Source organism: Malus sylvestris, chromosome 3 (genome assembly GCF_916048215.2).
Source record: "Malus sylvestris chromosome 3, drMalSylv7.2, whole genome shotgun sequence".
Taxonomy (NCBI): domain Eukaryota; kingdom Viridiplantae; phylum Streptophyta; class Magnoliopsida; order Rosales; family Rosaceae; genus Malus; species Malus sylvestris.
The window spans coordinates 26,055,625-26,082,608 of NC_062262.1; the positions used below are offsets into that span (position 1 = coordinate 26,055,625).

General features: G+C 41.2%; 2 protein-coding genes across 3 annotated transcripts; both read left to right on the forward strand.

The window, feature by feature from the left end:
* Window positions 1-17,136: 17,136 nt before the first annotated feature.
* LOC126615867 (aspartic proteinase A1-like) lies at window positions 17,137-21,755 on the forward strand. Of its 2 annotated transcripts, none has more exons than XM_050283791.1 (14): window positions 17,137-17,275; window positions 17,966-18,343; window positions 18,456-18,516; window positions 18,641-18,735; window positions 18,813-18,925; window positions 19,071-19,239; window positions 19,326-19,365; window positions 19,471-19,535; window positions 20,024-20,137; window positions 20,328-20,392; window positions 20,574-20,727; window positions 20,807-20,926; window positions 21,093-21,181; window positions 21,388-21,755. In XM_050283791.1, the coding sequence occupies exons 2-14, from the start codon at window positions 17,972-17,974 to the stop codon at window positions 21,470-21,472; spliced, it is 1,542 nt and encodes a 513-aa protein (XP_050139748.1). In that variant the 5' UTR covers window positions 17,137-17,275; window positions 17,966-17,971; the 3' UTR covers window positions 21,473-21,755. The 2 variants fall into 2 exon arrangements, with proteins under 2 accessions (XP_050139748.1, XP_050139749.1); XM_050283792.1 differs by lacking the exon at window positions 17,137-17,275 and adding an exon at window positions 17,288-17,381.
* A 3,619-nt stretch (window positions 21,756-25,374) lies between these two features.
* LOC126615876 (mitogen-activated protein kinase kinase kinase 18-like) lies at window positions 25,375-26,984 on the forward strand. The gene has a single exon (XM_050283802.1). It carries the CDS (start codon window positions 25,452-25,454, stop codon window positions 26,721-26,723), a length of 1,272 nt encoding a protein of 423 aa, XP_050139759.1. The 5' UTR covers window positions 25,375-25,451; the 3' UTR covers window positions 26,724-26,984.

A 26,984-nucleotide genomic window follows, 5' to 3' on the forward strand; every position in this document is an offset into this window, starting at 1 on the left:
AAAGAGGTTAAAGTGTTCAATCGAATCCTCCTTTCCAGTATAGAGTTGCAAGCCAAGCTTTTGCTTTGTCTTTACTTGGAGGGGGGTGTCGAGGATCCTCCTTGTAAGAGGGTCAGGCCTAGGTTGGTTCTAATCAGGTATCTCAGCTTGTCGTTCGGCCTTCAACTTGTTTACTTCCTTAAGGAGTTGTAGGACAAGAGAGTCCTGAGTGGAGTCATGTACCACTGGAACTTTCTTTCATAAATCTCCATCTCCTCTTGAAAGTAAGAAGGTTTGATCAAGAGCATGTGATTTTTCCCTGGACTCGCCATACTGACTTCCAAGGTATGTCTTTCGGCACATCTCTGAGTCCCTTATACCTTCGTGTTTCTCTAGGACTTATTGCCCATTCCCCAAATTGGTAGCCGCCCTGGACATGGGAAGGGACTAAATGTTTCAAAGACCCTTGGGTCATTGATCTTCGAGCTTATATGGATGGGATTATCTCGACGTTGCTTTAGGAAGTCTCGATAGTTGCGAAAGACGGCTTTCGATCATTCCACTCATTCTGTAAGGAGATGCCTTCCTCAAATCCTCCTGCTTCGGGTCGAAGCAGATGGGTTGAAAGAAGTCTCATGTTGGTCGCCATTTTGATGATTAGCTTGCTCCTCAACAGGAATACCCATGTCGATGGCAAATGACCCTTCGTGTTGGGGGGCACCCAGTTGATGGTTGACTTCCACAGGGGTGATGAGCTTGTGTGTTTTAGTATATCTAGCCTCGTGGAGCATCTCGAAGACCTTCTCATACTGCTTTTGGAAGATCTCATTCTTTATCGCTATCTTGTTGTTCTGAGCCTCCAACTTATTGACTTTAGCCTGAAGAGCAAACTTCTTTTGTTCCTTCTTTCGTTGCTTCGCACCAGGTGCAAGAGGGGTGTCATTATGTGTACTGTGGCTTCCTTCGCTCCCCATGTTAGAAAGGGATGCCTGGTCAAAAAAGAGTGTATGAATGGTGGAAACCAGCTTAACAAAGCTTAAGATAGTGGGAATAAGTGTCGTTCCCACAGATAGTGCCAAATGTTGATGCACAAAATCAGTGAGGACTTTGGTACAACATAAAGTGTTAAGTTTATTACCTTCGCTAGATTGCTCCGGTCACTAGTGTGGATAAGTATATAAATGGATAGAAACAGGGAAGCAAACACAAGATGTACGTGGTTCACCCAGATTGGCTACGTCCACGGAGTAGAGGAGTTCTCATTAATTGTGAAGAGTGTTTGTACCATACTTGATCAATCCCGAAACTACTGAGCATCGGTCAACGTTATACCATCAAGGACCCAGAAGAGTTTCCTTCCAACCAGGAGGCCAATCACAGCACCACACGTGTCGATATCAGAAGCCAATCATAGCGCAACACGTGTCAACATCAGAAGCCAATCACAACACAACACGTGTCAATGTCAGAATGAAACTAGAAACTCTCTTCTATAAATAGAAACCATTCTCTCACAATATTTCCTAATGTCATTTGTACTAAATCATTCACTACTACTCATTAAAGGAGAGCTTGAACCTATGTACTTATGTAAACCCTTCACAATTAGTGAGAACTCATCTACTCCGTGGACATAGCCAATCTGGGTGAACCACGTACATCTTATGTTTGCTTCACTGTCCCTATCCATTTACATACTTATCCACACTAGTGACCGGAACAATCTAGCGAAGGTCACAAACTTAACACTTTCTGTTGTACCAAAGTCCTCACTAATTTTGTGCATCAACATTTGGCGCCGTCTGTGGGAACGACACTTATTCCCACTCTCTTCAGCTTTGTCAAGTTAGTTTCCACCATTCATACACTCTCTTTTGACCAGACATCCCTCTCCAACATGGGGAACGAAGGAAGCCACAACACACAGAATGACACCCCTCTTGCATTTAGTGCGAAGCAACGAAAGAAGGAAGGAAAGAGGGTTTCTCTTTAAGCTAAAGTCGATGAGCTAAAAGCTCAAAACAACAAGATAGCAATGAAGAATGAGGTTATCCAGGAACAGTATAAGAAGCTCTTTGAGATGCTCCACGAAACTATGCATACTCAAACACGCGAGCTTGTTGCCCATGTGGACATCAACCATCATCTGGGTGCCTCCCAACACGGAGGGTCACCTTCCTTTGACATGGGTATCCTTGATGAGAAGCGAGCTAATCATCAAAACATTGATCAACATGAGACATCTCTCAACCCAGCTGCTTCGACCCGAAGCAGGATAAGTGGAGGAAGACACCTCATTGCAGAAGGATTGGAAGGATCGAAAGTCGTTTATCGTGACTACCGAGACTTCCTAAAGCAACGTCGAGAGAATCCCCTCCACATATGCTCGAAGATCAATGACCCAAGGGTTTTTGAAAGACTCGGTCCCCACCCACAACCCAGGCCAGCTGCCAATCTAGGGAAGGAACGACATGTCCTAGAGGAACATGAAGGTACAGGGGACTCTAAGGTATTCCGACAGACTCGCCCTAGAAGTCAGTACGGCGAGTCCAAGGAAAAATCACACACCCTTGTTCAAAATTTTCTACTTCCAAGAGGCGATGGAAACTTACGAAAGAAAATCCCAGTGGTACATGACTTCACTCAAGACCCCCTTGTCCTACAGCTCCTTGAGGAAGTAAACAAGTTGAAGGTCGAACGTCAGGCCGAGATACCTGACCGGAACCAACCCAGGCCTGGTCCTCTCACAAGGAGGATCCTTGACACCCCCCTTCAAGCGAAGACAAAACAAAAGCTTGGTTTACAACTCTATACTGGAAGGGATGACCCAATTGAACACCTTAACCTCTTTGAGTCCACCATGGCATATCAGATGCATACCGACGAAGAGCGATGTTTTCTCTTCCCCTTCACCCTCTCTGGCGAAGCTCTAAACTAGTATTACCGTTTTCCACCTAAGACGGTAGACTCATTTGAGGAGCTGAGGAAACTGTTTGTCTCTCAACACATCTTCCAGATCGATCGCTTGCATTCTGCAGATGACTTGTACACTATTCACCAGAAGCCGGACGAGTCACTACGAGAGTATGCTGGTCATTTCAGCCATGAGTATTCTCGTTGCGCTGAGGCAGATGACAAGACTGCCCTCAAAGCCTTCACGGCAGGCCTACGTGATTGTTTCTTCAAGTACATGATCAATGCCAACACTTGGAAGACTTACTCTGAGGTGATGGCACAGGTTTACAACCATGCCTCCGCCGAGGCAATGACATATCAAGGGAAACCCACCACAACCACCCCTTATCAGCAAGTAGGGAGTGGAAGCTAGATCCAACCAAATGAGAATACCTTCACCTTCCAAACGGCGGCGGTGTCTCCCCCTGCCTTACTTAATACTTTGCCAAGTCAAAAGACATATCAATCTTAGGGCAAATGAGTAAGGGACACTATCACGATAACCAAGGGTATCGCCATGATAATCCCCGACCCCAGACAGTCAACACAGTGGGTCAAGCAGATGTCAAGATAGCCCCTACCCCGAGGTATGAGGCATACACACCTTTGAACGCCACATGCATGGCCATTTACCCCAGCATAGCACATTTGATACCGAAGCCAAAGCCGAGACACCCGGATTACAAGCCCACGAAGAACACGGGCACGTTTTGCTGCTACCACAAACATAACGGCCATGACGGCGAGAAGTGTATCACTCTTCGTGATCATATTGAAGCTTTGGCACGTGAAGGAAAAATTGATCAATTCCTCATTCACCCTCCAAGGGGTAACCTTAACCAACGCCAGGTAAATGTGATATATTCCATAAGTGGTGGAACACCTATATCTAAATCTTCCAACAGGGCCATGAAAAATAGTGAACGAGCTTTAAGGTCTAGCCACCAAGTGTTTCACGTGGAAGACATCAGGGCATGTAAGTATCAAAAGCCTAACTGGGATCCAATATGTTTCTACCCCAAGGAAGAAAAAGGTATCATCTACCCTCACAACGACCTACTGATCGTGGAAGCTCACATAGCCAACTTTGAAGTACGACGAATCCTGGTAGACACGAGGGCTTCGGTCAATATCATGTTTGCTGAAGCTTTCAGGGCACTTAATGTAGCTAAACACTTGCTCGACCGCTCAATTTCCCCTCTGATAAGCTTCTCCGGTGATATCGTGCAACCTTTGGGGAGCATACACTTACCTTTCACCATTGGTACAGGCCCTTACACAGCTACCATTACCACTAACTTCCTGGTGGTTGATTGCCTAACGGCATACAATGTCATCTTCGGACGCACAGGCATCAATGATCTCAAGGCCATGGTATCTACACATATGTTGTTGATGAAATTTCCAACCCCCTATGGCAATGGTTACATCAAAGGAGATCAACTTAGTGCACAATCATGTTACAACACTTCGGTCAAGCAACAGCACCTGCATGTGCCCAAGGAAACCCTTTCTATACATGACCAAGTCATAAAGACCAGCCCAGACGAAGCCAACTTGGATCTTCACGGTGGCAACAGTCAACCCGACGATCCTCAAGATGACTCTTTCACCCAGCAAGCACAACCCGCTGAAGAGTTGGAGAATGTCTCTATCTCAAAAGATTATCCGGATCGCATGGTGAAGATTGGTACCACCTTGTCACCACCCATTCGGTTGGCATTGATCTCTTTTTTGCAAGAGAACACTGAGGTCTTCGCCTGGTCATACGAGGACATGCCAGGCATCTCTCCTGATATAATCTGTCATCGCTTAAATATTGACCCCAAGACCAAGCCAGTGAGACAGAAGCGAAGATCTTATGAAGCTGAATGGTACGAGGCAATGAAGGCAGAAGTTGGAAAACTCAAAGGCATAGGCTTCGTCCGCGAAGTCAATTATCTAACGTGGGTAGCAAATGTTGTCCTTGTTAAGAAGAATCTGACCAAGGAAAGTCTCCTGCTCCAAAAGGCCTTGTGGAGAATGTATGTCGATTACACCGACCTAAACAAAGGATGCCTGAATGATAGCTTTCCTCTTCCTCTCATAGACAGACTTACAGACTCTACGGCAGGGTGTGAACTCCTGAGCTTCATGGATGGTTACTCAGGATACAACCAAATCCTCATGAACCCTCCGGACCAAGAACACACAGCCTTCACTACTGACAGGGGACTATATTGCTATAAAGTCATGCCCTTCAGCCTAAAGAATGCAGGAGTGACTTATCAGAGACTAGTCAATTCAATGTTTGCCGAACAGATTGGGAAGAGCATGGAAATTTACGTTGATGATATGCTAGTCAAGAGCAAACATGTTGACCAACACATTACCAACCTATCTAAAACTTTCACCATTCTGAAAAGGTATCGAATGAGGTTGAACCCTAACAAATGTGCCTTCGGCGTAGGCTCTGGCAAATGTTTAGGCTTCATGATAAGCCAATGAGGCATTGAAGCTAATCCCGAGAAGATCAAAGCAATCCTTGACATGAAGGAACCGGTAACTTCAAAAGACATCCAGAGCTTTACTGGCAAGGTGGCAGCCTTAACTAGATTCATCTCTAAGGCCACAGACAGATGTGCTCCTTTCTTCAAAGCGCTTAAGGGAAGTAAGAAGTACATTACATGGACTGATGAATGTGCTGAGGCATTCAAGAACCTCAAAGACTATATGAGTAAAGCCCATTTGCTCTCCAAACCTGAGGTTGGTGACACTCTCATTATCTATGTGTCGGTATCGGCTTCAGCAGTAAGTTCCGTTCTCATTCGAAATGATGGTAATGTTGAACGGCCTGTCTACTACGCTAGCAAAGCCTTACAAGATGCGGAGACACGATACTCCAACATTGAGAAATTGGCTCTAGCATTGGTCATGTCTGCTCGAAAACTTCGCCCTTACTTCCAAGCACACTCCATCATCATGCTTACCAATCATCATCTTCAACAAATACTTCAAAGTCCTGACACTTCCGGGCGAAGGATCAAATAGGCGATAGCATTGGGTGAGTTTGACATCTCCTACCAACCAAAGCCAGCTGAGAAGGGCCAAGCAGTGGCAGACTTCATCGCCGACTTCACATATCATGTTGACATTGTTTCTACGCCTAAAGAAGTGGTTTCATTACCCTCGGAAGCTCAGAAAATAGAACCAACAGCCCCAGCATGGAGTCTATATGTTGATGGCTCGTCCAACCAACAGGGTTGTGGAGCATGACTAGTCTTTACGACCCCTGACAAAGTGGCGATGGAGTATGTTCTTCGTTTCAAATTCAAGGCGTTGAATAATAAGGCCGAATATGAAGCCCTCCTAGCAGGCTTACGTTTGGCCAAACACCTTGGGGTTAAACGAATTGATATCTTCAGTGACTCCCAATTGGTGGTTAACCGGTCACCAACAACTTTGACGCTAAGGATAGCTCAATGGCAGCATATCTGGCACAAACACAATTGTTGCTCAAACCCTTCCACTACTAGATCACCCAAATTCCTCGAGCGGCAAACAGTCATGCAGATGCTTTGGCTCGCCTTGCCTCAGCGGTGGAAGACAAGATTGGGAGAAAAATTCAGGTCGAATTGTTAGTAGCACCAAGCACCATGGCTGTGGAAATGTGCAACTTACAACAAGGAGATAGTTGGATTACCCCGATTTATAGATTCCTTGCTCATGGCACCCTTCCAAATGACAAAGTCCAAGCTAAGCAGATTCGATACAAGGCTACCCGTTACTTGATCATTAATGACCAACTCTACAAACGGGGTTTTAACCTACCATACCTAAGATGCCTTACGCCCGCAGAGGCAGAAACTGTCCTTCAGGAAATACATGAAGGAGTCTGCGGAGATCATGCTGGATCTCGATTCCTAGCACACAAGGCTTTTCACCAAAGATATTACTAGCCAACACTCCACCAAGATGCCATCAGAATATCCCGCTCATGTGATAAGTGTCAACGCTACACAACTATTCATCACTCCCCTCCCGAGCTGCTCACTCCTATGATCAGCCCTTAGCCCTTTGCCCAATGGGGACTTGATTTGATCGGCCCAATGCCTGCAAGGAAGGGCAAGATTCGCTATGCAATCGTTGCAGTTGACTACTTCACAAAGTGGGCCGAAGTAGAACCCTTGGCAACCATTACTGAGGCAAAAATAGAAGACTTCATATAGAAGAACATCATTTACAGATTCGGCATTCCCAATGCGATAGTCACTGACAACGGGCGACAGTTCGACAACAATAAGTTCAGGATGTTCTGCTCTAAGTTCAACACCGACTTATGTTTTGCCTCCCCAGCTCATCCCCAGTCTAATGGACAAGTTAAATCCATCAACAAAATAATCAAGCGAACTTTGAAAACTAGCTTGGACAAGGTTAAAGGTTGTTGGCCAGAATTTGTACCCCAAGTTCTTTGGTCATACCGCACTTCGTATCGGACATCAACAGGAGAAACCCCATTCTTACTTGCCTTTGGTATAGAGGCCGTTGTCCCAGTTGAGCTTGAGCAAGCAACGTTCTGAGTCCAGAACTACGTGCAAAGCGAAAATGACAAACAACTTACCCTCAACTTAGATCTAGTCCAGAAACACAGAAACCAGGCTCACTTGAGGAATGTCGCCTACAAGGAGCGCATCTCCAACTACTATGACTCAAGGGTCATACCTCGTTCTTTCAAAGTTGGGGACTGGGTATTGAAGAAAAGATTACTCAGTGCAGAGTCCCGAGTGAAGGAACACTTAGTCCAAACTGGGATGAACCGTTTGAAGTTGTTGGCATCAATCGCTCTAGCTCCTACAAGCTTAGAAACTCTGATGGCAAGACCCTTGGCCATCCATGGAACGCTGATCACTTGAAGTACTACATGTAAACTCACATTGTACAAATGTTAAGCTTTAGCCGTTCGGCATCCTATGTAACGAAGACTATTTGGCATGAATTCAATAAAGAGGTGATTTAGACAACTCGGTCCTAATCCTTTTACATTTCTAGCAATGAAATACTCGGGTTCAAAGCTTCAACATGAATGTTTCCAACATGAAACAAAGTCTATGTCAACAAGACTATACAAATAAACGAACAGCTTCATAGTATATTCGTTCAATCATACATTCCAACACATTCATACATAAGCCAACTGTGCTTCGAAAGGGTTCAACATACTTTGTGTCATTCAACACTTGCTACAATGTGCCTCAACACCTTGCCCTTATTATCACTAACCAGGTGATGAAATGTGAAGAAAGAACTCATCTTCATGCCACCAACCAGGTGATGAAATGTACAACCCGTACTCTAATATCATTTGGCAACTTGCCACTTATGCCACCAACCAGGTGAAGAAGGAACTCATCTTCATGCCACCAACCAAGTGATGAAATGTACAACCCGTACTCTCCTTCATGCCACCAACCAGGTGATGAAATGTACAACCCCGTACTCTAATATCATTTGAAAACTTGCCACTCATGCCACCAACCAGGTGAAGAAGGAACTCATTTTTATGCCACCAACCAGGTGATGAAATGTACAACTCGTACTCTCCTTCATGCCACCAACCAGGTAATGAAATGTACAACCCGTACTCTAATATCATTTGACAACTTGTCATTCATGCCATCAACCAGGTGATGAAGGAACTTATCCTCGTGCCACCAACCAGGTGATGAAAAGGAACTCACCTTCATACTACCAACCAAGTGATAAAAGCAACTTACCATTCATTCCACCTACCAGAAGACGAGTGGAACAACTTATACATGTGAACTCCTAGCATTCACAAATAATCAAAAACCCTTAAGCTTGACAACTCAACTAGGGGAGCACTTATGCCCAACAAGAGTTATAGTCACCAACAAAGTCTTATTGCAAGCCAACAACAACTTCAGTGCATGGCATATGAAGATCAAGCTATTCAGCCCTCTTACATCTGCTTCAAACATTTCCTCTATGTAACAATGCAAACACTACAACTCGTAGAAAGCTTCACATACTCTTGATCAAGACAGTGTGAAGCAAAACCAATTTATGGTGCCAACAAGAACTTCATCAATGGAAGGCAACCACAATTCTCAAAAGTTTCACACACTTTTGATCAAGACAGTGTGAAGCAAAACCAATTTATGGTGCCAACAAGAGCTTCATCAAAGAAGTTCAACCACAATTCTCAAAAGCTTCACACACTATTGATCAAGACAGTGTGAAGCGAAACCAATTTATGGTGCCAACAAGAGCTTCATCAATAGAAGGCAACCACAATTCTCAAAAGCTACACACACTCTTGATCAAGACAGTGTGAAGCAAAACCAATTTATGGTGCCAACAATAAGATCTTCATCAATGGAGGGCAACCACAATTCTCAAAAGCTTCACACACTCTTGATCAAGACAGTTTGAAGCAAAACCAATTTATGGTGCCAACAACAAGAGCTTCATCAATGGAGGGCAACCACAATTCTCAAAAGCTTCACACACTCTTGATCAAAACAGTGTGAAGCAAAACCAATTTATGGTGCCAACAAGAGCTTCATCAAAGGAATTCAACCACAATTCTCAAAAGCTTCACACACTCTTGATCAAGACAGTGTGAAGCAAAACCAATTTATGGTGCCAACAAGAGCTTCATCAATGGAGGGCAACCATAATTCTCAAAAACTTCACACTCTTGATCAAGACAGTGTGAAGCAAAACCAATTTATGGTGCCAACAAAAGCTTCACCAAAGGAGTTCAACCACAATTCTCAAAAGCTTCACACACTCTTGATTAAGACAGTGTGAAGCAAAACCAATTTATGGTGCCAACAAAAGCTTCATCAATGGAAGACAACTACAATTCTCAGACCTTCGAAGCAAATTCAATTTATATGGTTCGTCCAAACCTTCGACTACTACAAGGTGTGTTTTGCATCACAATCTCTTGCTCAACAGTGTGGAAGCAAAATTTGTATATGTTATCTCTCCCACATTTTCAAATTTCTAGTTTCCCAAAAAAAAAAAAAAAAAAGGAAATTCAACAAAAGCTTCATCAATGGAGAACAACTACAAATTCTCAAAAGCTTCACACTATCTTGATCAAGATAGTATAAAGCAAAATCAATTCATGGTACCCAACAAAAGCTTCAACTCTAAAGCTTCACCAACAAAAGCTTCATCAATGGAGGACAACCACAAATTCTCAAAAGCTTCACACTATCTTGATCAAGATAGTGTGAAGCAAAATCAATTCATGGTACCCAACAAAAGCTTCAACTTCAAAACTTCACCTACAAAACTTCAACTCCAAAGCTTCACCTGCAAAAGCTTCAACACAAAAGCTTCAACACAAAAGCTTCAACACAAAAGCTTCAACACAAAAGCTTCACCCACAAAAGCTTCACCTACAAAAGCTTGACCCACAAAAGCTTGACCCACAAAAGCTTGACCTACAAAAGCTTGACCTACAAAAGCTTGACCACAAAAGCTTCAACCATAAAATCTTCACTCACAAAGGCTCGACCCACAAAAGCTTCAACCACAAAAGCTTCACCTACAAAAGCTTTACCCACAAAGGCTCAACCTACAAAAGCTTCACCCACAAAAACTTTACCTACAAAAGCTTGACCCACAAAAGTTTCACCTACAAAAACTTGACCCACAAGAACTTCACCTACAAAAGCTTGACCCACAAAAGCTTCAAAGCTTCAACTCCAAAGTTTCACCTATAAAAGCTTCAACACAAAAGCTTCACCTACAAAAGCTTCACCCACAAAAACTTCACCTACAAAAGCTTGACCCACAAAAGCTTCAAAGTTTCACCTACAAAGCTTCAACTCCAAAGCTTCACCTACAAAAGCTTCAACACAAAAGCTTGACCCACAAAAGCTTGACCCACAAAAGCTTGACCTACAAAAGCTTCACCCACAAGAACTTCACCTACAAAAGCTTGACCCACAAAAGCTTGACCTACAAAAGTTCACCCACAAAAGCTTGACCCACAAAAACTTCACCTACAAAAGCTTCACCTACAAAAGCTTGACCCACAAAAACTTCACCTACAAAAGCTTCACCTACAAAAGCTTGACCCACTTCAACTTCAAAGCTTCACCTATAAAGCTTCAACTCCAAAGCTTCATCTACAAAAGCTTCAACACAAAAGCTTCACCTACAAAAGCTTGACCCACAAAAACTTGACCCATAAAAACTTGACCCACAAAAGCTTGACCTACAAAAGATTGACCCACAAAAGCTTCACCTACAAAAGCTTGACCAACAAAAGCTTCACCTATAAAAGCTTGACCCACAAAAGCTTCACCTACAAAGCTTCAACACAAAAACTTCACCTACAAAAGCTTCACACTATCTTGATCAAGATAGTGTGAAGCAAAATCAATTCATGGTGCCCAACAAAGCTTCAACCTCAAAACTTCACCTACAAAGTTTAAAAAATATATATATATATATATTTATTTATTTTTTCGGAAATTCGAAAATTCAAAAATTTGAAAATTCGAAAAAAAAATCGAAAAAAAAAAACTGACTAGGCCTCATCTTCTTTGGGTTTAACAATTTTCATAACAAATATATATGAAGAAGGAGTTTTGGGCTACTACTTAGAAAAGAAATGCCTCATTCGTCAACTCCCACGACCGGAGACTTGGGGGACTCTTACCATATGCTATTGCACCTTGATACTCGGAAGTCTCACGACCACTCAGTGAATTGGATTATTTGTAACTTATCGGAGATATCAATAAACAAGCTTTGCTTCATTTCAACGTATTGTGTTAAATACACCAAGGCCTTCTTCACTAAGTTCTTTGAATTTTTCCTTTTATTGAAGCTTTGTGAGTGAAGCATGTAGGTTGAGGTAGTGCTCCCTTAATTTCTCAAGTGAGGAAAACTTCTCGTTTGGAGACTTGATATACATGAATCAAAATAAACAAACAAGAGGGAGCCTTCACAAAGGTTGCTCAGGAGAAGTCTCAACAGTCGGCAGAGCCCCAGAAAGATAAGGCACCAGAGGGTGATTATTCAGAGCCTCAGTACTAGGCAGAACCCCAGAATGAGGAGGCACCGAAGGTTGATCATTTGGAGCTTCATTACGCGATACAGCCCCAGAAGACGAAGGCAATAAATCTCTTTGGAACAAACCCACAAACCTCTGATGATCAAGTAAAATCTGACCATCAGATTCCTGCAGCTGGTCAAGCTTCCTCTTCATGTTTATAGTATAGTCATGTGCGAGCCTGTGCAACTGTTTATTCTCATGCTTGAGTCTTCTGATCTCTTGTTTGAGACTTATCACTTCAGCCGCCAATGATTCAACTTGGCGGGTTCAAGCAAATAGGCGTCGTTGAGCCATATTAGACACAAAACCTGCACACTGAACACTAAGAGCCAGAGAATCCTTAATAACCAACCCATCAGACTGTTTGGAAAGTAGTCTGTTATCTTTAGGAGTGAGAAGGTTCCTGGCCACCACCGCAGCGGTCATATTATTCTTCATCACAGAGTCTCCAATGGTAAGAGGACCAGTAGGGAATAAGAAGAATAGGCGCCATATGTTGTCTTGAGAAGGCATAGCTGCCTCTTCACCAAAGTTCAAGTCAAAACGACGGTCGAATGGGCCAGACATTCTCAGAAATGATGAAGGAGAAATGAGATGCAATAAATCTCTGAAGTAAGGGGAAAATTCTTACAAGCAATAACTCTCTGAATGAACTCCTTGCACACAATTGGTGCCCTTATAAAAGAATGGGCAACAGGGCCGTTGGTTCAAAAATCGAAGAGGCACTACTCTCCGGATTCCGAAGATGCACCACTCTCCGGATTTCGAAGAGGCACCACTTTCCACACGCAACATCAGCTCCTCGAGTACCACAGATAACTTTGCCAAAGATCTCTGACAAAGTTTAGACACATAAATTTTGAAGGTCCAGCTACCCTACTATTACCCACAAAGGTAAAGGAACAGCACCACGACTTGATAACTAGAAAGTCCCAATGTGTGTCAACCTCCGTGCTCCGTGGCAAGGCAGACTGGCAAAAATGCCCAACCTTTACTCACATTCAAGAAAACACTCCCAACAAGATTGCTTGCTCAAAAATCGAAGAGGAACCACTCTTCAAATCTCGAGAGCCAGACTTCCAACAAGATTACTTTCTCAAAAATCGAAGAGGCACCGCTCTCCGAATCTCAAGAGCCAGACTCCCAACAGGATTGCTTTCTCAAAAATCGAAGAGGCACCGTTCTCTGAATCTCGAGAGCCAGATCCCCAACATGATTGCTTGTTCGAAAACCGAAGAGGCACCGCTCTCCAAACTTCGAGAGCCAGATTTCCTTGGATAAAGCTTGTCTGCAATCTTCACACGCAACATCAGCTTTCCAGATACCACATACCACTTTTTCAAAGCGCTCTGACAAAGTTAAAACATGTGAAGCTTGCAGCTCCCACTACATTGCTATGACCAAGAAGGGTAAAGGAATAGCATTATTACTTGCTCAAAAATTGAAGAAGCACCGCCCTCTGAATCTCGAGAGCCAGATTCCCAACATGATTACTTTCTCAAAAATCGAAGAGGCACCGCTATCCGAATCTTAAGAGCCAGACTCCCAAGAGGATTACTTTCTCAAAAATCGAAGAGGCACCGCTCTCCGAATCTCGAGAGCCAGATCCCCGACATGATTGCTTGTTCGAAAACCAAATAGGCATTGCTCTCCGAACTTCGAGAGCCAGATTTCCTTGGATAAAGCTTGTCTGCAATCTTCACATGCAATATCAGCTTTTTAGATACCACATACTACTTTTTCAAAGTGCTCTGACAAAATTAAAACACGTGAAGCTTGCAGCTTCGACCAAGAAGGGTAAAGGAATAGCATTACTACTTGTTGTTAGGGAGACTCCCATATATGTCGACCTTCATCCTTCACGGACAAGCAGACCTGCAAAAATTCTCAACCCTTCCTCATATCTGAGAAGGCACTCCCAACGAAGCCTCTCGAAATACTCAGCTTTCTTCCCCCCCCCCAAATAACACCTATGTAAACCAGCCACACCAAAGCAATAGTATCTCATATCATCAGGGTCAAAAGCAAGTGTATCTCATATCATACTTTTTCCCTGTCTTTTCCTTTGCCCTTATTCTTACCTGCAAGACAAGGAGAAAGAGAGCAATCAATCAGCACTTGGAATAAAGCTTCCAGTCAGAAACTGACTACCTGGAACCCCTTGCCTGATTACTTACCTGACATTGCTCTGGAGTAATCATCTCCAAAATCTTATGCTTCCAAAAAAGATACCACATCTGCCTGAGGAACGGATAGGGTAAGTGAGAAGGATACAAGGAAGCATTTAGAGACAAGCGCAACAGAACACATGTCGATTCATCTATTACTTCGTCAACAGCAAAAGTATCTCATATCATCAAGGTCGAACGCACTCTTGATTTGATGAACTTCTTTTGACCCTCAAATTCTTGAGTCGGCCTTATACTCTAGAGGAAACCAGAAAACCCTCCAGCCCAGTTCAAGAATAAGCCTGTGGAAATTTACTTCTTCAAAAGCAAAAGTATCTCATATCATCTCTTCTCCATTTACTTCTCCTTATCCTTATTGTTATTTACGACACAAGAAGAATAAGAACAATCAACCGGAAGCCGAAGTCGAACCTCCGATCCAGGTTGCTTGCTTGGAAGTCTGATTGCTTACCTTGTCTGTTACCTCTTTCGGCAAATCTCCTAGCTCGGCAACTTGGGGGACTCCTACTATAGGGTTTTGTATCGCACTTGACCAAGCCCGAAACTACAAATAAGCTTCAAGTGAAATTGATACATTACCTTGTGCATCTTCATCGATTAAAGATACCACCCCTGGATGGAGGAAAAGTACTTCCAGAGAAGATGCCACATCTACGTATGAGACACATAAGGCAAGTGAAAATGATACCACACTTCGGTACTTAGAAGTTTCGTGATTACTCAATGGCTTGGATCTTGCAAGTCCCCAACCGAAGAGCTTCCCTCACTCGGGAACTTAGGGAAGCACTGTTTGTACCATACTTAACCAATCCCGAAACTACTAAGCACCGGTCAACGTTATACAGTCAAGGACCCAGAAGAGTTTCCCTCCAACCAGGAAGCCAATCACAGCGCGACACATGTCGACATCAAAAGCCAATCATAGCGCAACACGTGTTAACATCAGAAGCCAATCACAACACAACACGTGTCAATGTCAGAATGAAACTAGAAACTCTCTTCTATAAATAGAGATCATTCTCTCACAATATTTCCTAATGTCATTTGTACTAAATCATTCACTAGTACTCATTAAATGAGAGCTTGAACCTATGTACTTGTGTAAACCCTTCACAATTATTGAGAACTCCTCTACTCCGTGGACGTAGCCAATCTGGGTGAACCACGTACATCTTGTGTTTGCTTCCTTGTCCCTATCCATTTACATACTTATCCACACTAGTGACCGGAGCAATCTAGCGAAGGTCACAAACTTAACATTTTCTGTTGTACCAAAGTCCTCACTGATTTTGTGCATCAACAAAGGGTTTACACAAGTACATAGGTTCAAGCTCTCCTTTAGTGAGTACTAGTGAATGATTTAGTACAAATGACATTAGGAAATATTGTGGGAGAATGATCTCCTTTTATAGAAGAGAGTTTCTAGCTTTGTTCTGACATTGACATGTGTCGTGTTATGATTGGCTTCCGATGTTGACACGTGTCGCACTATGATTGGGTTCTGATGTCAACACGTGTCACGCTGTGATTGGCCTGGTTGGAGGGAAACTCTTCTAGGTCCTTGATGGTATAACGCTGACCGGTGCTTGGTAGTTTCGGGATTAGTCAAGTATGGTACAAACAATCAACATCATTCACAACCCTAACTGCAATAGAACTCAAAGATACATAAACTTTTTGGGGAAAAAAGAAATTACAAGTGCTTCTTTGTCGACTGATTCGGACCGGATTTAGAGTTTCAGCTGGGATTCTGTGAGTGAGGGAGCAAAGGCAGAACCGAACGAGCGCTAGGAATTGGCCAATTCGGACCAGATTAGGTGGTTAGCGCCGTGCAATCTTCGTCTTCTAAAATGGTGAGGTGATGTGGTGTCGTCGTTGTCGAAGGGAAGAAGAATGTGGGTGGGAGGAAGCCTCAAGTCGAGGACTTGAGTGTGGGAATCTTGGCGGCCTTGTTTGGGATTTCGAAGGAATGAAATTTGGGAGTGGGTTTTGGAGTGTGGGATGGATAATGGACTAGGTTAGAGACTGTTATAGTTAAAAACGGGCCGTCCAGGGGCCTGTTATTCCAAATACTAGGACTCGGCCCGCCCCGTAAATACTATCGACCCACCCCGCCCCGCCCCGTTTCTATTCTTAAAAAATTGGAACCGCCCCGTACCCACCCCGAACCTGAATTACCCTCCCCTACCCGCGGTTCCTATACCCGTTTGCCCACCCCTAATTTTGACAATTTACTGCACTTTTGATTAGACTTTATAAAAAGAGAACTTTAACGAAAAGTTATTGGTACTGTTCATTTTAACGAAAAATCAAATTTTTACACTAAGTCAATCCTGGTACTATTCACTTTACCTTTTATTTTGTCCTTATCGTTAAAACTCAAAGTTTTCAAGCTAATTTCATTAGTTTTCCTTTAGAAAAATTGCTCATTGGATCAATTTTGGCTGGGAAAAATTAAAATTGTCATTCATTGATAAAAACTACTAAAAACGCAACAACACCAAAGACACTCTCAGATCCATTCTTCGGTGCTCTGTCTTGACTAATCAAATTTAGGGCGGCGAAGAACATATGAAACACCATAAAAGTAGCTTAGTTGTGTTGTTGTTGTTTGAGCGATGGTTCAACTTCGAAAAAAGGAAGGATCGTTCCCTTTTTTATTAACAAAGGACACTATTGACTTTTCATAGCTAAAATTGATAAAAGAGCAAATTTTCAAAAAGTGTGATCAAAGTGCAATAAATTATCAAAATATGTTTAAAGTGGGTAATTGCCATGAAAAATGAAAATGAGATTGATGACGTTAGGATTCTTAATGAAAGGGTGAAATTGAAAGTTAATCATTAGACTCCGTAGTCTTCACCGCATAGAAGCGCAGCTCATCGTTCATTTTCGTCCGCATGAATAAATACGAACTTTTTCAACCGTGATGATCAGCATCAAGCACACGTGTACATCTGAGATTAAAAGTTTCCGCTATGGAAACCAAACCGAAGTATAAATATCTAGTCCAGCAGCAGTTGGTTGGGGAAACGCGCATTCCCTTCTCATCGTCTTCCTGCAACTTACTGTGAGTCATTTTCTTCCTGTAATTTTCTTAGTCATTATTGCTTTCAATTTCTTTTGGGGATTTCGATTCGAAACCCTAGATTTTGTATCAAAGCAGTGATCAACAGGTACCTTTGATTTTTTTTTTTTTGTTTTTGGGGAATTTTGTTTTAGAGAAATGTTCTTGTCTCTGTTTGCGTTATAATTTGTTCTGGTAAGCTTTGAGTTCGTGCATAATTGATCGGTCATCATTTTTTTTGTGCTTTATTTTATATGGTTGATTACGAAATTGGGGTTTATTTAGTTGAGCTGACCTGAATATTTTGAAATTTGAACTATGAACTATGAATTTGCCCCTTTTAATCTGAATTTTATGAATTTCCATGGAAGGGAAACAGTTATCAAAGGAAAAATTGAGTAAAAGAATGCAGTGCTACACATTGATGACCTGTCTCTGTCCGCAAATCGTTTTTGTTCACTTTTTTCACTGATTGTTGTGTCCAATCTTATACCTACTAGAAGATGGAGTTTATATTTGTGTGTACATGTGATTGCAATTTCTGGTGTATTGTGTGTAAGGAAACTCAACTGTGACTCCGGTGAAGTATTGTTGTGATTACGATTACACTAGTTTAAGGGTTTGGAATGAATATGATTTAGGTGATTGATGAGTTTTTTATTGGGTCAATTAAGAATGGGTTTCTTCGTGCAGTTGAATATGGAAACCAAACTCAAGTCTGTAACAGCGGCACTCTTTCTGTGCTTCCTCTTGTTTCCGTTGGTTTTTTGCGAGTCCAACGATGGGTTGCTCCGGATTGGGCTCAAAAAGAGGAAATTGGACCAAAATAACAGGGTTGCTTCCCAGATTGATTCCAAGGAAGGAGAGTCTCTGAGAGCTACGCTCCAAAAGTATCGTCTGGGTGGAAACTTGGCTGATTCTCAGGACATTGATATTGTATCTCTCAAAAATTACATGGATGCTCAATACTTTGGTGAGATCGGTATTGGCACTCCCCCTCAGAAGTTCACTGTGATATTTGATACTGGTAGTGCAAATTTGTGGGTGCCTTCGTCTAAGTGTTTTTTCTCGGTGAGTTTCGTTGCTTTAGTTTCTATATCTTTTGTATGGTATTTCTAGTATAATTTCCTCTCTTTATGCTGCTAGATAGGAGACAATGTAATTATTTTGAGTATGAGTGCAGATTGCATGCTATTTACATCCAAAATACAAGTCAAGCAGTTCCAGCACCTACAACAAAAATGGTTTGTTTCTTCAGCATGATTGCTATTTTTATTTTATTGTTGTTAGTCCATGCGTCATGTACCCATTGGTGGAATATTCCCATTAATTAACAGAGAGGTCATTCTGGTGTCTTCCATTATGCAGGTAAGCCTGCAGCCATCCAGTATGGAACTGGAGCTATTTCTGGGTTCTTCAGTGAAGATCATGTAACAGTTGGTGATCTTGTGGTTAAAGATCAGGTTAGTTTAGCATTAGTCATACATATTCAACATAGTGTTGGTGGTTTGCCCTTACTAACACAGGCAGTATGTTTCAGGAATTTATCGAGGCAACCAAGGAACCCGGCGTCACATTCGTGGTAGCCAAATTTGATGGCATACTTGGACTTGGATTTCAAGAGATTTCAGTTGGAAATGCTGTACCTGTGTGGTATGTTGTGTCTCCTGTGCTGTTATTATGAGTTTCTGCATTGTTTTGTTCTGAAGGTTCTGTGTCATTGACTCCCAAGGAAAGTTGATGGCACAGGAATTTCAGGTTTCATTTTCCAAGAATTCTAACTTTAGGATTTCTGTAGGTATAACATGGTCAATCAGGGTCTTCTGAAGGAACCAGTTTTCTCATTCTGGTTTAATCGTAATGCTGACGAAGAAGAAGGAGGTGAAATTGTTTTTGGTGGAGTGGATCCCAATCACTACAAGGGAGAGCACACATACGTTCCTGTTACACAGAAAGGCTATTGGCAGGTTGGTGTCTGATTGTTCATTGTTTGATAAGTATCAAGTTCGTGAAAAAGTTCTAATATTATGTTCTTTATTGCTCTTGTTGGCAGTTTGACATGGGTGATGTTATGATTGATGGTCAAACTACTGGTAACTGAAAGATATTTTATGTTTGCTTTCTTCTTTCTTACACATGATATTTTGTTTAGTATGATTTTATTGACTTCTAGTCTGATGTAATCATAACTACGACAGGATTTTGTGCTAGTGGCTGTTCGGCTATTGCTGATTCTGGAACTTCTTTGTTGGTTGGCCCAACGGTGTGTATTTGTGTGTTCTTATGTGTTTTTTTAAGTTCTGGAGTTGAACATTCTCTGTTTACTTCTCTTAATTAGATGGTTCAGAATTTATCAAGGGTGGCCTTGATGCATCTCCTATAAGAGAAATTCTATTCATTTCTTCTACTGTTATTCTTTTGCACATCATAATATCGAGATGCATTCCTCTTCTTTCTTCTTTTTCTAACGATATTGTCAATTGTGGTTTTCTCATTAATCAACGCAAATTTTATTTTCTAATTATTCTATTTTATTGTGGAAACATACGGGGTCCTTGGATTTTGAGCTGGTACTTCAGCAGTTATTGCTTTCCTATTGATTGATTATTCTTTAGACAAGGAAAATGAAGTATTTTCATTAACATTTGGTTGTAACTTTGAGTTCAACGTATTTGCGTGTGGATGTGCATGTTTATGTGTTTATTGTTCGCTTTTTTTTTTTAATTTGTTGTTCCTTGTTTTCATTTACAGACTATTATTACTGAACTCAATCATGCCATTGGAGCCTCTGGCATTGTAAGTCAAGAATGCAAGACTGTAGTTGCAGAATATGGGGAAACCATAATTGAGAGAATTTTAGCAAAGGTACAATTTTCATGCTCCCATGGTTATGTAAATCGATCAACCACTTGGTTTTGCGAACTCGTAAGAGATTTTTAAATAGCCGACCCCACTTAGTGGGAAAAGGCTTTGTTGTTGTTGTAAGAGATTTTTAAACCTACTACTTGTTGATTTCTATGTAACTGTAATGTATTTACAACTTTTATTTCGGCAGGATCAACCAGCGAAAATCTGCTCTCAGATTGGTTTGTGCTCATTTGATGGGACTCATGGTGTTAGGTTAGACTCATTTTGCTTTCTGAGGCACATGGTAGAAATATGTTTGCTTTGAACTACAATAACATGGCTAACTTATTAATTATTATACATGTATATGTGTCTGCAATCATATTTTCTATATGTTTATTTATTGTATTTTCAATGCACTCTTTATATATGTTTTGCAAATGTGACTGGTCAGTATCGGAATCAAGAGTGTTGTGGAGAACACTCACAAGGTATCTGGTGACTTATCTGATGCAACGTGTTCTGCTTGTGAGATGACGGTTGTTTGGATGCAAAACCAGCTCAAGCAGAATCAGACACAGGAGCGAATTCTTGACTATGTGAATCAGGTGAAGTTACCCTTTCATCTGATATGTTTCTGTAGGTTGCTGTTTTTTGGCTTGCTTGTGATCTGGTTTGTAATTGCAGCTCTGTGATCGGTTGCCTAGCCCAATGGGAGAATCTGCAGTTGATTGTGCTGGTTTGTCATCAATGCCCAGTGTTTCCTTCACTATCGGTGGAAGAACATTTGATCTCACCCCTGAACAGGTGCCGTGTAATGTATAGTTGACAGTTTTGGTTTTTGTTTGACGGCATATCTTGTGTTATCTCTTCCAGCCATTGGCCTGTCTTTACATGCAAAGCGTCAACAGTGGCTTAGTTGAGCATAACTAATATATTTCATTTCGTCTTTTCTTTTTTTGATGGAAACCAGTACGTGCTCAAAGTTGGTGAGGGAGATGCAGCACAATGCATTAGTGGATTTACTGCCTTGGATGTCCCACCTCCCCGCGGACCTCTCTGGTACAATCTATATTCTATTTAGTTTTTACGATCATCTTTCTTTTGGTTTCATCGGTGCTTGAAGATCATTGTGGTTGTAGATCCTTTTGTATCTCCAGTCAGATTTGTGAAGTTTGTGGGTTAATTGATGAATTGATGATCCTTTTGTCTTGTTGGCAAGAGAGCAAAACTCGAAAGCCCTTACTAATGTTTTGTTTTTGCGACAGGATCTTGGGTGATGTATTCATGGGTCGCTACCACACCGTATTTGACTATGGCAATGAGAGAATTGGGTTTGCAGAAGCTGCATAGATAAATATTTACTTCTCATGTTCAGTTTGTGCTCGTCTCTTATTCCTACTTTAACGTTGCGGAGTTTCACAATATCCTATCTAGTTCTGGTAGTAATCTCTGGATCATAACCTGCATGTAAATATTTCAGCGATGTATTTTCGACGCTGAACTTAAAACTGAGGAAATGGATAGTTTCCGATGGTGTTTTCGAATGCTATACATTTGATGAACGGTTGTGTATACTTACGTTTGTGATGTCTTATTGTTAGTCGAATGGGGAAGACAATTTCCAGCCCTGTAATTTACTGACTGCTCAAGAATATATAGATGAACGTAGTTAGACCGGAAATATTTGATCTCCCTGGAATTAATCCGGTGGCCGACCGGGGCTTAGTTAAGTTCCCCGGGGAGCATAGGTCTTATGTTCGACTCCTCACGGATGCATACATGATGGGACAAATTTTATTTGATAAGGTATGCATCTACTTGCCAAGTTATAAAAGCGTCAAGTTCATGGAAGCTGCTGTGAGAATAAGCTGAAATCAAAGGAAAAAGCTGAAGCTGCTATTTGCAGCTTTGGAAAACTGGTTTTTTTTCAAAGCACACGGAGCTACAGTGCTCCTTTAATGAAAAGATCCACTATCAGACTGTTTTTTTTTTTTCCAAAAGCACTTTTACAAAAAAGTTTACCAAATACTCTGCTGATTTATTTCACAGCCGCTTATTCTCACAGCATAGCCGTTTATTCTCACAGCAGTTTTTTTTCAAAGCACAGCAATACCAAACCAGCCATAAATCTCCTAAACCCAAAACTCCTCCAACCCGGATTTGGATCCTCTCCTGAGCTAATGGAGAGGATCCTCCTGACCACTAATCATGGGCCGTTGGATTTTTATCCAACGGCTATAATTATTATAACTTTAAAGGGACCCCCTGTTTGTAGCCGTTGGATAAAAATCCAACGGCCCATGATTAGTGGTCAGGAGGATCCTCTCCATTAGCTCAGGAAAGGATCCAAGTCCCTCCAACCCATTCCAATCCATTGGGCTTCGGGGGAGCCAGTCGCTCATCGAGCCCTTAGATCATGTGACGCAAGGCTGAGGTCAACCACAATTAAATAGTTATAAAATATTAATTAAAAAAACAAAATTATAAAAATTAAATAAAAATACAAAATATATAAATAATTTATATTTTTTTCTGTAAATACCTAACCATGTTCTTCCACCTTACACCATATCTCAATATTTTAAAATACTTTCAACCAATCTTATATTATTATCGAAAATTAAAAGTAAAATTATCTTTTATTATTTTATAAATAATAAGAATAATAATATTTTAATATAAATAACCTGGGCTATTCAACTTAGGGGTGAAGACACACTTGGCCATTTACTGTTCACTTGGTGGTTGAATTGCCTACTTTCTGGGGACTTTTTAGAGGTGGAAGTGCTCTAAGAGACAAGATTGCTTGTGGATTACATTTTGTAATGTAGTGTTAAGGGGATAGCACTTCTAGCTACAATTTGGATCGCTTTATCTCATATACAAGTTCCAGACACATAATGTCGAATATTAATTATTGAATTACATCACGTTGTGAGCTTCTCAAGAAATTCACATTTCTTGCTAAGAAATGGGAATAGTTCATCAAAATCTATGGGTTGCGAGTGTGACTAAAATTCGAATGGAGATTGAATGGGAGTAGAATTTCACATGGGATGTCTGAATTTCGAGGAGTATGTAGTGAAGGCAATACAGCAAGGCCAAAGCCTCAGAACATTCATTTCATTTATAGTTGTAAATGTGACATCATCACATGGTAACCTTTGTTCATACAGCTATCTAGCAAACGTCATTGCTAAAGTAGTGAATATTTGGTTGCTTCAAGACCACGCAAATATGTGACCAAGATGCACTCTCTTGTTGTTGATCATATAAAAGCAACTTTAATTTGGATTGATTTAAAAGAATGAGGCCTCTTTATACTATACATCAGCGTTCAGTATACATTACAGTTTAGAAGTTTGGATGCACTTGTTATTTATAGCACATATTAAATGTAAATTTCTAAATAATAAGGATATGCCCATTAAATTTTATTGATCTTTCAATGTACATCCAACTATTTATCAATATAAGTCATCGATGAACTGTGAATGCAGCTTAAAGCATGTACATTAATTTTGCCTAAAATCGAGGTATAGTCAAGATTCAAATGAGCAAAAAAGCCAGAGATATCCAACATGGGTTTGGGCGGTTGGTCCATTTCTTCACAAGCTGACTGGTACAGGAAAAAGGCAAAAAGAAGACAGGTAAATTTGGGAAGACATAGTTTGGTAATGTGGGTCTCTCTCTCTCTCTCTCTCTCTCTCTCTCTCTCTCTCTCTCTCTGTGTCTGCCATAGCTGTAAAGGAGATAAGGTTTCAATGCTTTGCCCCTCAGTCTTGTCTATGCACCGACAGAATGGATCAATTCTTTGATTTCCGTTCTTCACGATGTGATACCATTTATGCCACTTTGTTGCACCAAGAATAATTAGGCGGATGCAATCGTCCAACATTGAAATTTGATTAGTCCAACGGTTAAATAATTTCTGATTTTTTTAATATTTTTCGGATAAATAATCTTTAAGAAGTGGTCGAGAAAGTAGACAGTTTCAATAATTAAGAAACATTGCAAGATGAGAATATGAGTTGAGAAGGTAACACCAAAAGGTTGTTAACATTTCCTATAATGAAATACTAGATTTCAAACGCATAAGCAAATGCTGCTTGAGCTACGAATTGTTCGAATTAAAAATTTATAATTCAGTTGAGGATTCATATTAATGCACCCAGACTATGAAAAAGAGATTTCACACTCTGTGAAGTATGGTGCTGGTTTCACTCTCAAGTCTCCAAAACCTCCAAAAGGAAATCTGTTAGCGTTGAACTTTAATAACAAAATTTAAGAACAAGCCACCGTTTTCTCATGAGGTCGTCAACTTACATATTTCTTACAGTTACTGCAATTTTAACACTTTCAATCTATTTAACTTTAACATCAGTCGTGCACGTAAACAAATATAAGTCAACTAATTGATATGAATTTCGTGGTAAACTGGACATTAGTTGAGAATTCTTCACATACATGGACAACGGTACAAAGCTCGTAGATTCGATTAATTTAAGGCTGGTTTGATATTGTTGTGCTTTGAAAAAAAAATGTTTCTACTGTGCTGTGAGAATAAACAGCAGAGTGTTTGAAAAACATTTTGTAAAAGTGCTTTTGAAAAAAAAAACAGTATTATAGTGTTTGGTAAACTTTTATGTAAAACAGATGTGAAAAAAAAGCCGGTTTTTCAAAGCTGGGTTTTGCAGCTTTATGTTTTTGGCTTTTTTTCACCAAAAACTGTGAAAAAAAACGCTGAATGTTTACCAAACATAAAAAAAACTAAAATATACCCATTTTTTTCAGAATCACCTTAGCACCAAACCAGACCTTAATCACAACAAACTTAAACAACGTTATCTCATTAATCCATTTTACTTAGATTCCGGAGGCAGGAGTGAGAACGCATTCACAAAAAGAAAAATATTCAAAACCCGCGTTGAAAGAGAAAGACAATTCAAAACCCGCGTTGAAAGAGAAAGACAATGCACCTAGATATTTGACAAGTGCTTTTTGGCGCCGCAAAAAAAAAGACTTCTGACTTGTCCAAACGCAATGAGCAAAAGCAAAAGCATATTCTCTTCTCCTCTCCCTCCATAATCTCCTCTTAATCCCGCAATCTTGGCATGTGGCTTCATGTGTCGCCATGTGGGTGGCCTTATTACAACCCTAAGTAACTGCGCTCCAAGACGGCCCTGTTAATAAAAACCCCCCTCTCCTTTTGCCACGTGGATCCATTACAAACATCTTTTTGGATCCCCCAAGGGCCAATGTCACGTATAAAAATGTGCATTTAGCCATTTGGGCAAGCATTTCAAAAACCCTACCAATCTCTTCTGCCATGGAGCACTGGACCCGAGGACCGACCGTCGGCCGCGGCTCCACCGCCACAGTCTCCCTCGCCGCCAGCTCCGATGGCGAACGATTCGCGGTAAAGTCAGCCGAGCTCTCCAGCTCGGCTCTTTTGCAGAAGGAGCAATGTTTTTTGTCCAAGCTTGGTTCCCCCCATATAGTCAAGTACTTGGGCTATAATGTCAGCATTGAAAACAACAAGCCTATGTACAATCTCTGCATGGAGTACGTACCCGGCGGTACGCTTTTCGACGCGATTAGGAGGCGGGGAGGCCGGCTAGAGGAGGCCGTCATTCAATTGTACACGCACCAGATTGTGCAAGGATTGGAGTATTTGCATGTCAATAAATTGGTACACTGTGACATCAAGAGCCAAAACATTTTGGTGACCGGAGAGACCGCCAAAATTGCCGATTTGGGTTGCGCTAAATTGGTACAAGGGGTTGAGGCATGTACTACTATTTCGGGTACGCCGGTGTTTATGGCGCCGGAGGTTGCCCGTGGCGAAGAGCAGGGGTTTGAGGCTGACATATGGGCTCTTGGGTGCACGATTATTGAAATGGCAACCGGTGGCGGGCCTTGGCCGGAGATTAATGATCCGGTTTCAGCTCTCTACAGAATTGGATTCTCCGGCCAGCTGCCGGAGATTCCAAGCCAGCTTTCGAGCAAGGGTAAGGATTTCTTAAGCAAGTGTTTGATGAAGGATCCAAGAGAGAGGTGGACAGCTAAGCAGCTCCTTGATCATCCATTTCTTGAACAGCATTTGGGGTCCAAGTTTAATACAGAGCAAGTAATGGGGTCTCCAATTAGTGTGTTGGATCAAGGCCTTTGGGATTCTTTTGAAGCGTCTGAAAGTCCAATCGAATTGCTATCTGTTGAAGGTGTTTGTTTGAATTCCCCAACAGAAAGGATCAAGAAACTGATTGGATTTTCGACATTTTCGAATGTACCCAACTGGGAATTTGAAGAAAATTGGTGCACTGTTAGAAGCAACATCGATGAAGAAATCGAAAACTTTGTGGTTTCAAACAACAATGTTGTCTCAGATGAAGAAGTGTTTGCTGCAAATTCTTCAACTGTGGCTTCAATTGTTCTTGAAGAGATTGAGAGTATACACTGTGATGAGGATTTAGATTTTGAATTTATGATTAGTAACAGTGCGACAGAAGTTTCTTTTGTATCAAACAATCTTGAAATTGAATCAGATCATCCAAATTTTGATTTTATTCACTCCCATTGTTTTGCGTCTATTTTGTTTTAGTTTTATTAGTTTTAAGGGCTACAAGCCTACGACATTGACAAATCAATCACTGACTAGCTACTCGTTTAGTAATACTGCTGCTCCCAATACTAGAAGAGGTCTCAAACTCGAATTGTCATAGGTGCAGAGGTGATTGAGCGATGTACCACTAATCAGCATTGATATTGTTTCTAACTTAACCACTACTAAGTGTGGTATTATACAAAAGACTTCGATGCGATTAGCAATGAAACCATTCAATATAAATACAATTTAATATAA

What these genes read in the sequence shown, in the direction of transcription:
- LOC126615876 (XM_050283802.1), top strand. Translation starts at nt 25,452, where the DNA reads ATGGAGCACTGGACCCGAGGACCGACCGTCGGCCGCGGCTCCACCGCC.
- LOC126615867 (XM_050283791.1), top strand. Translation starts at nt 17,972, where the DNA reads ATGGAAACCAAACTCAAGTCTGTAACAGCGGCACTCTTTCTGTGCTTC. An exon ending in CACAGAAAGGCTATTGGCAG is followed by an intron (nt 19,240 to 19,325) that starts GTTGGTGTCTGA and finishes TCTTGTTGGCAG; the next exon opens with TTTGACATGGGTGATGTTAT. An exon ending in CTTTGTTGGTTGGCCCAACG is followed by an intron (nt 19,536 to 20,023) that starts GTGTGTATTTGT and finishes TTTCATTTACAG; the next exon opens with ACTATTATTACTGAACTCAA.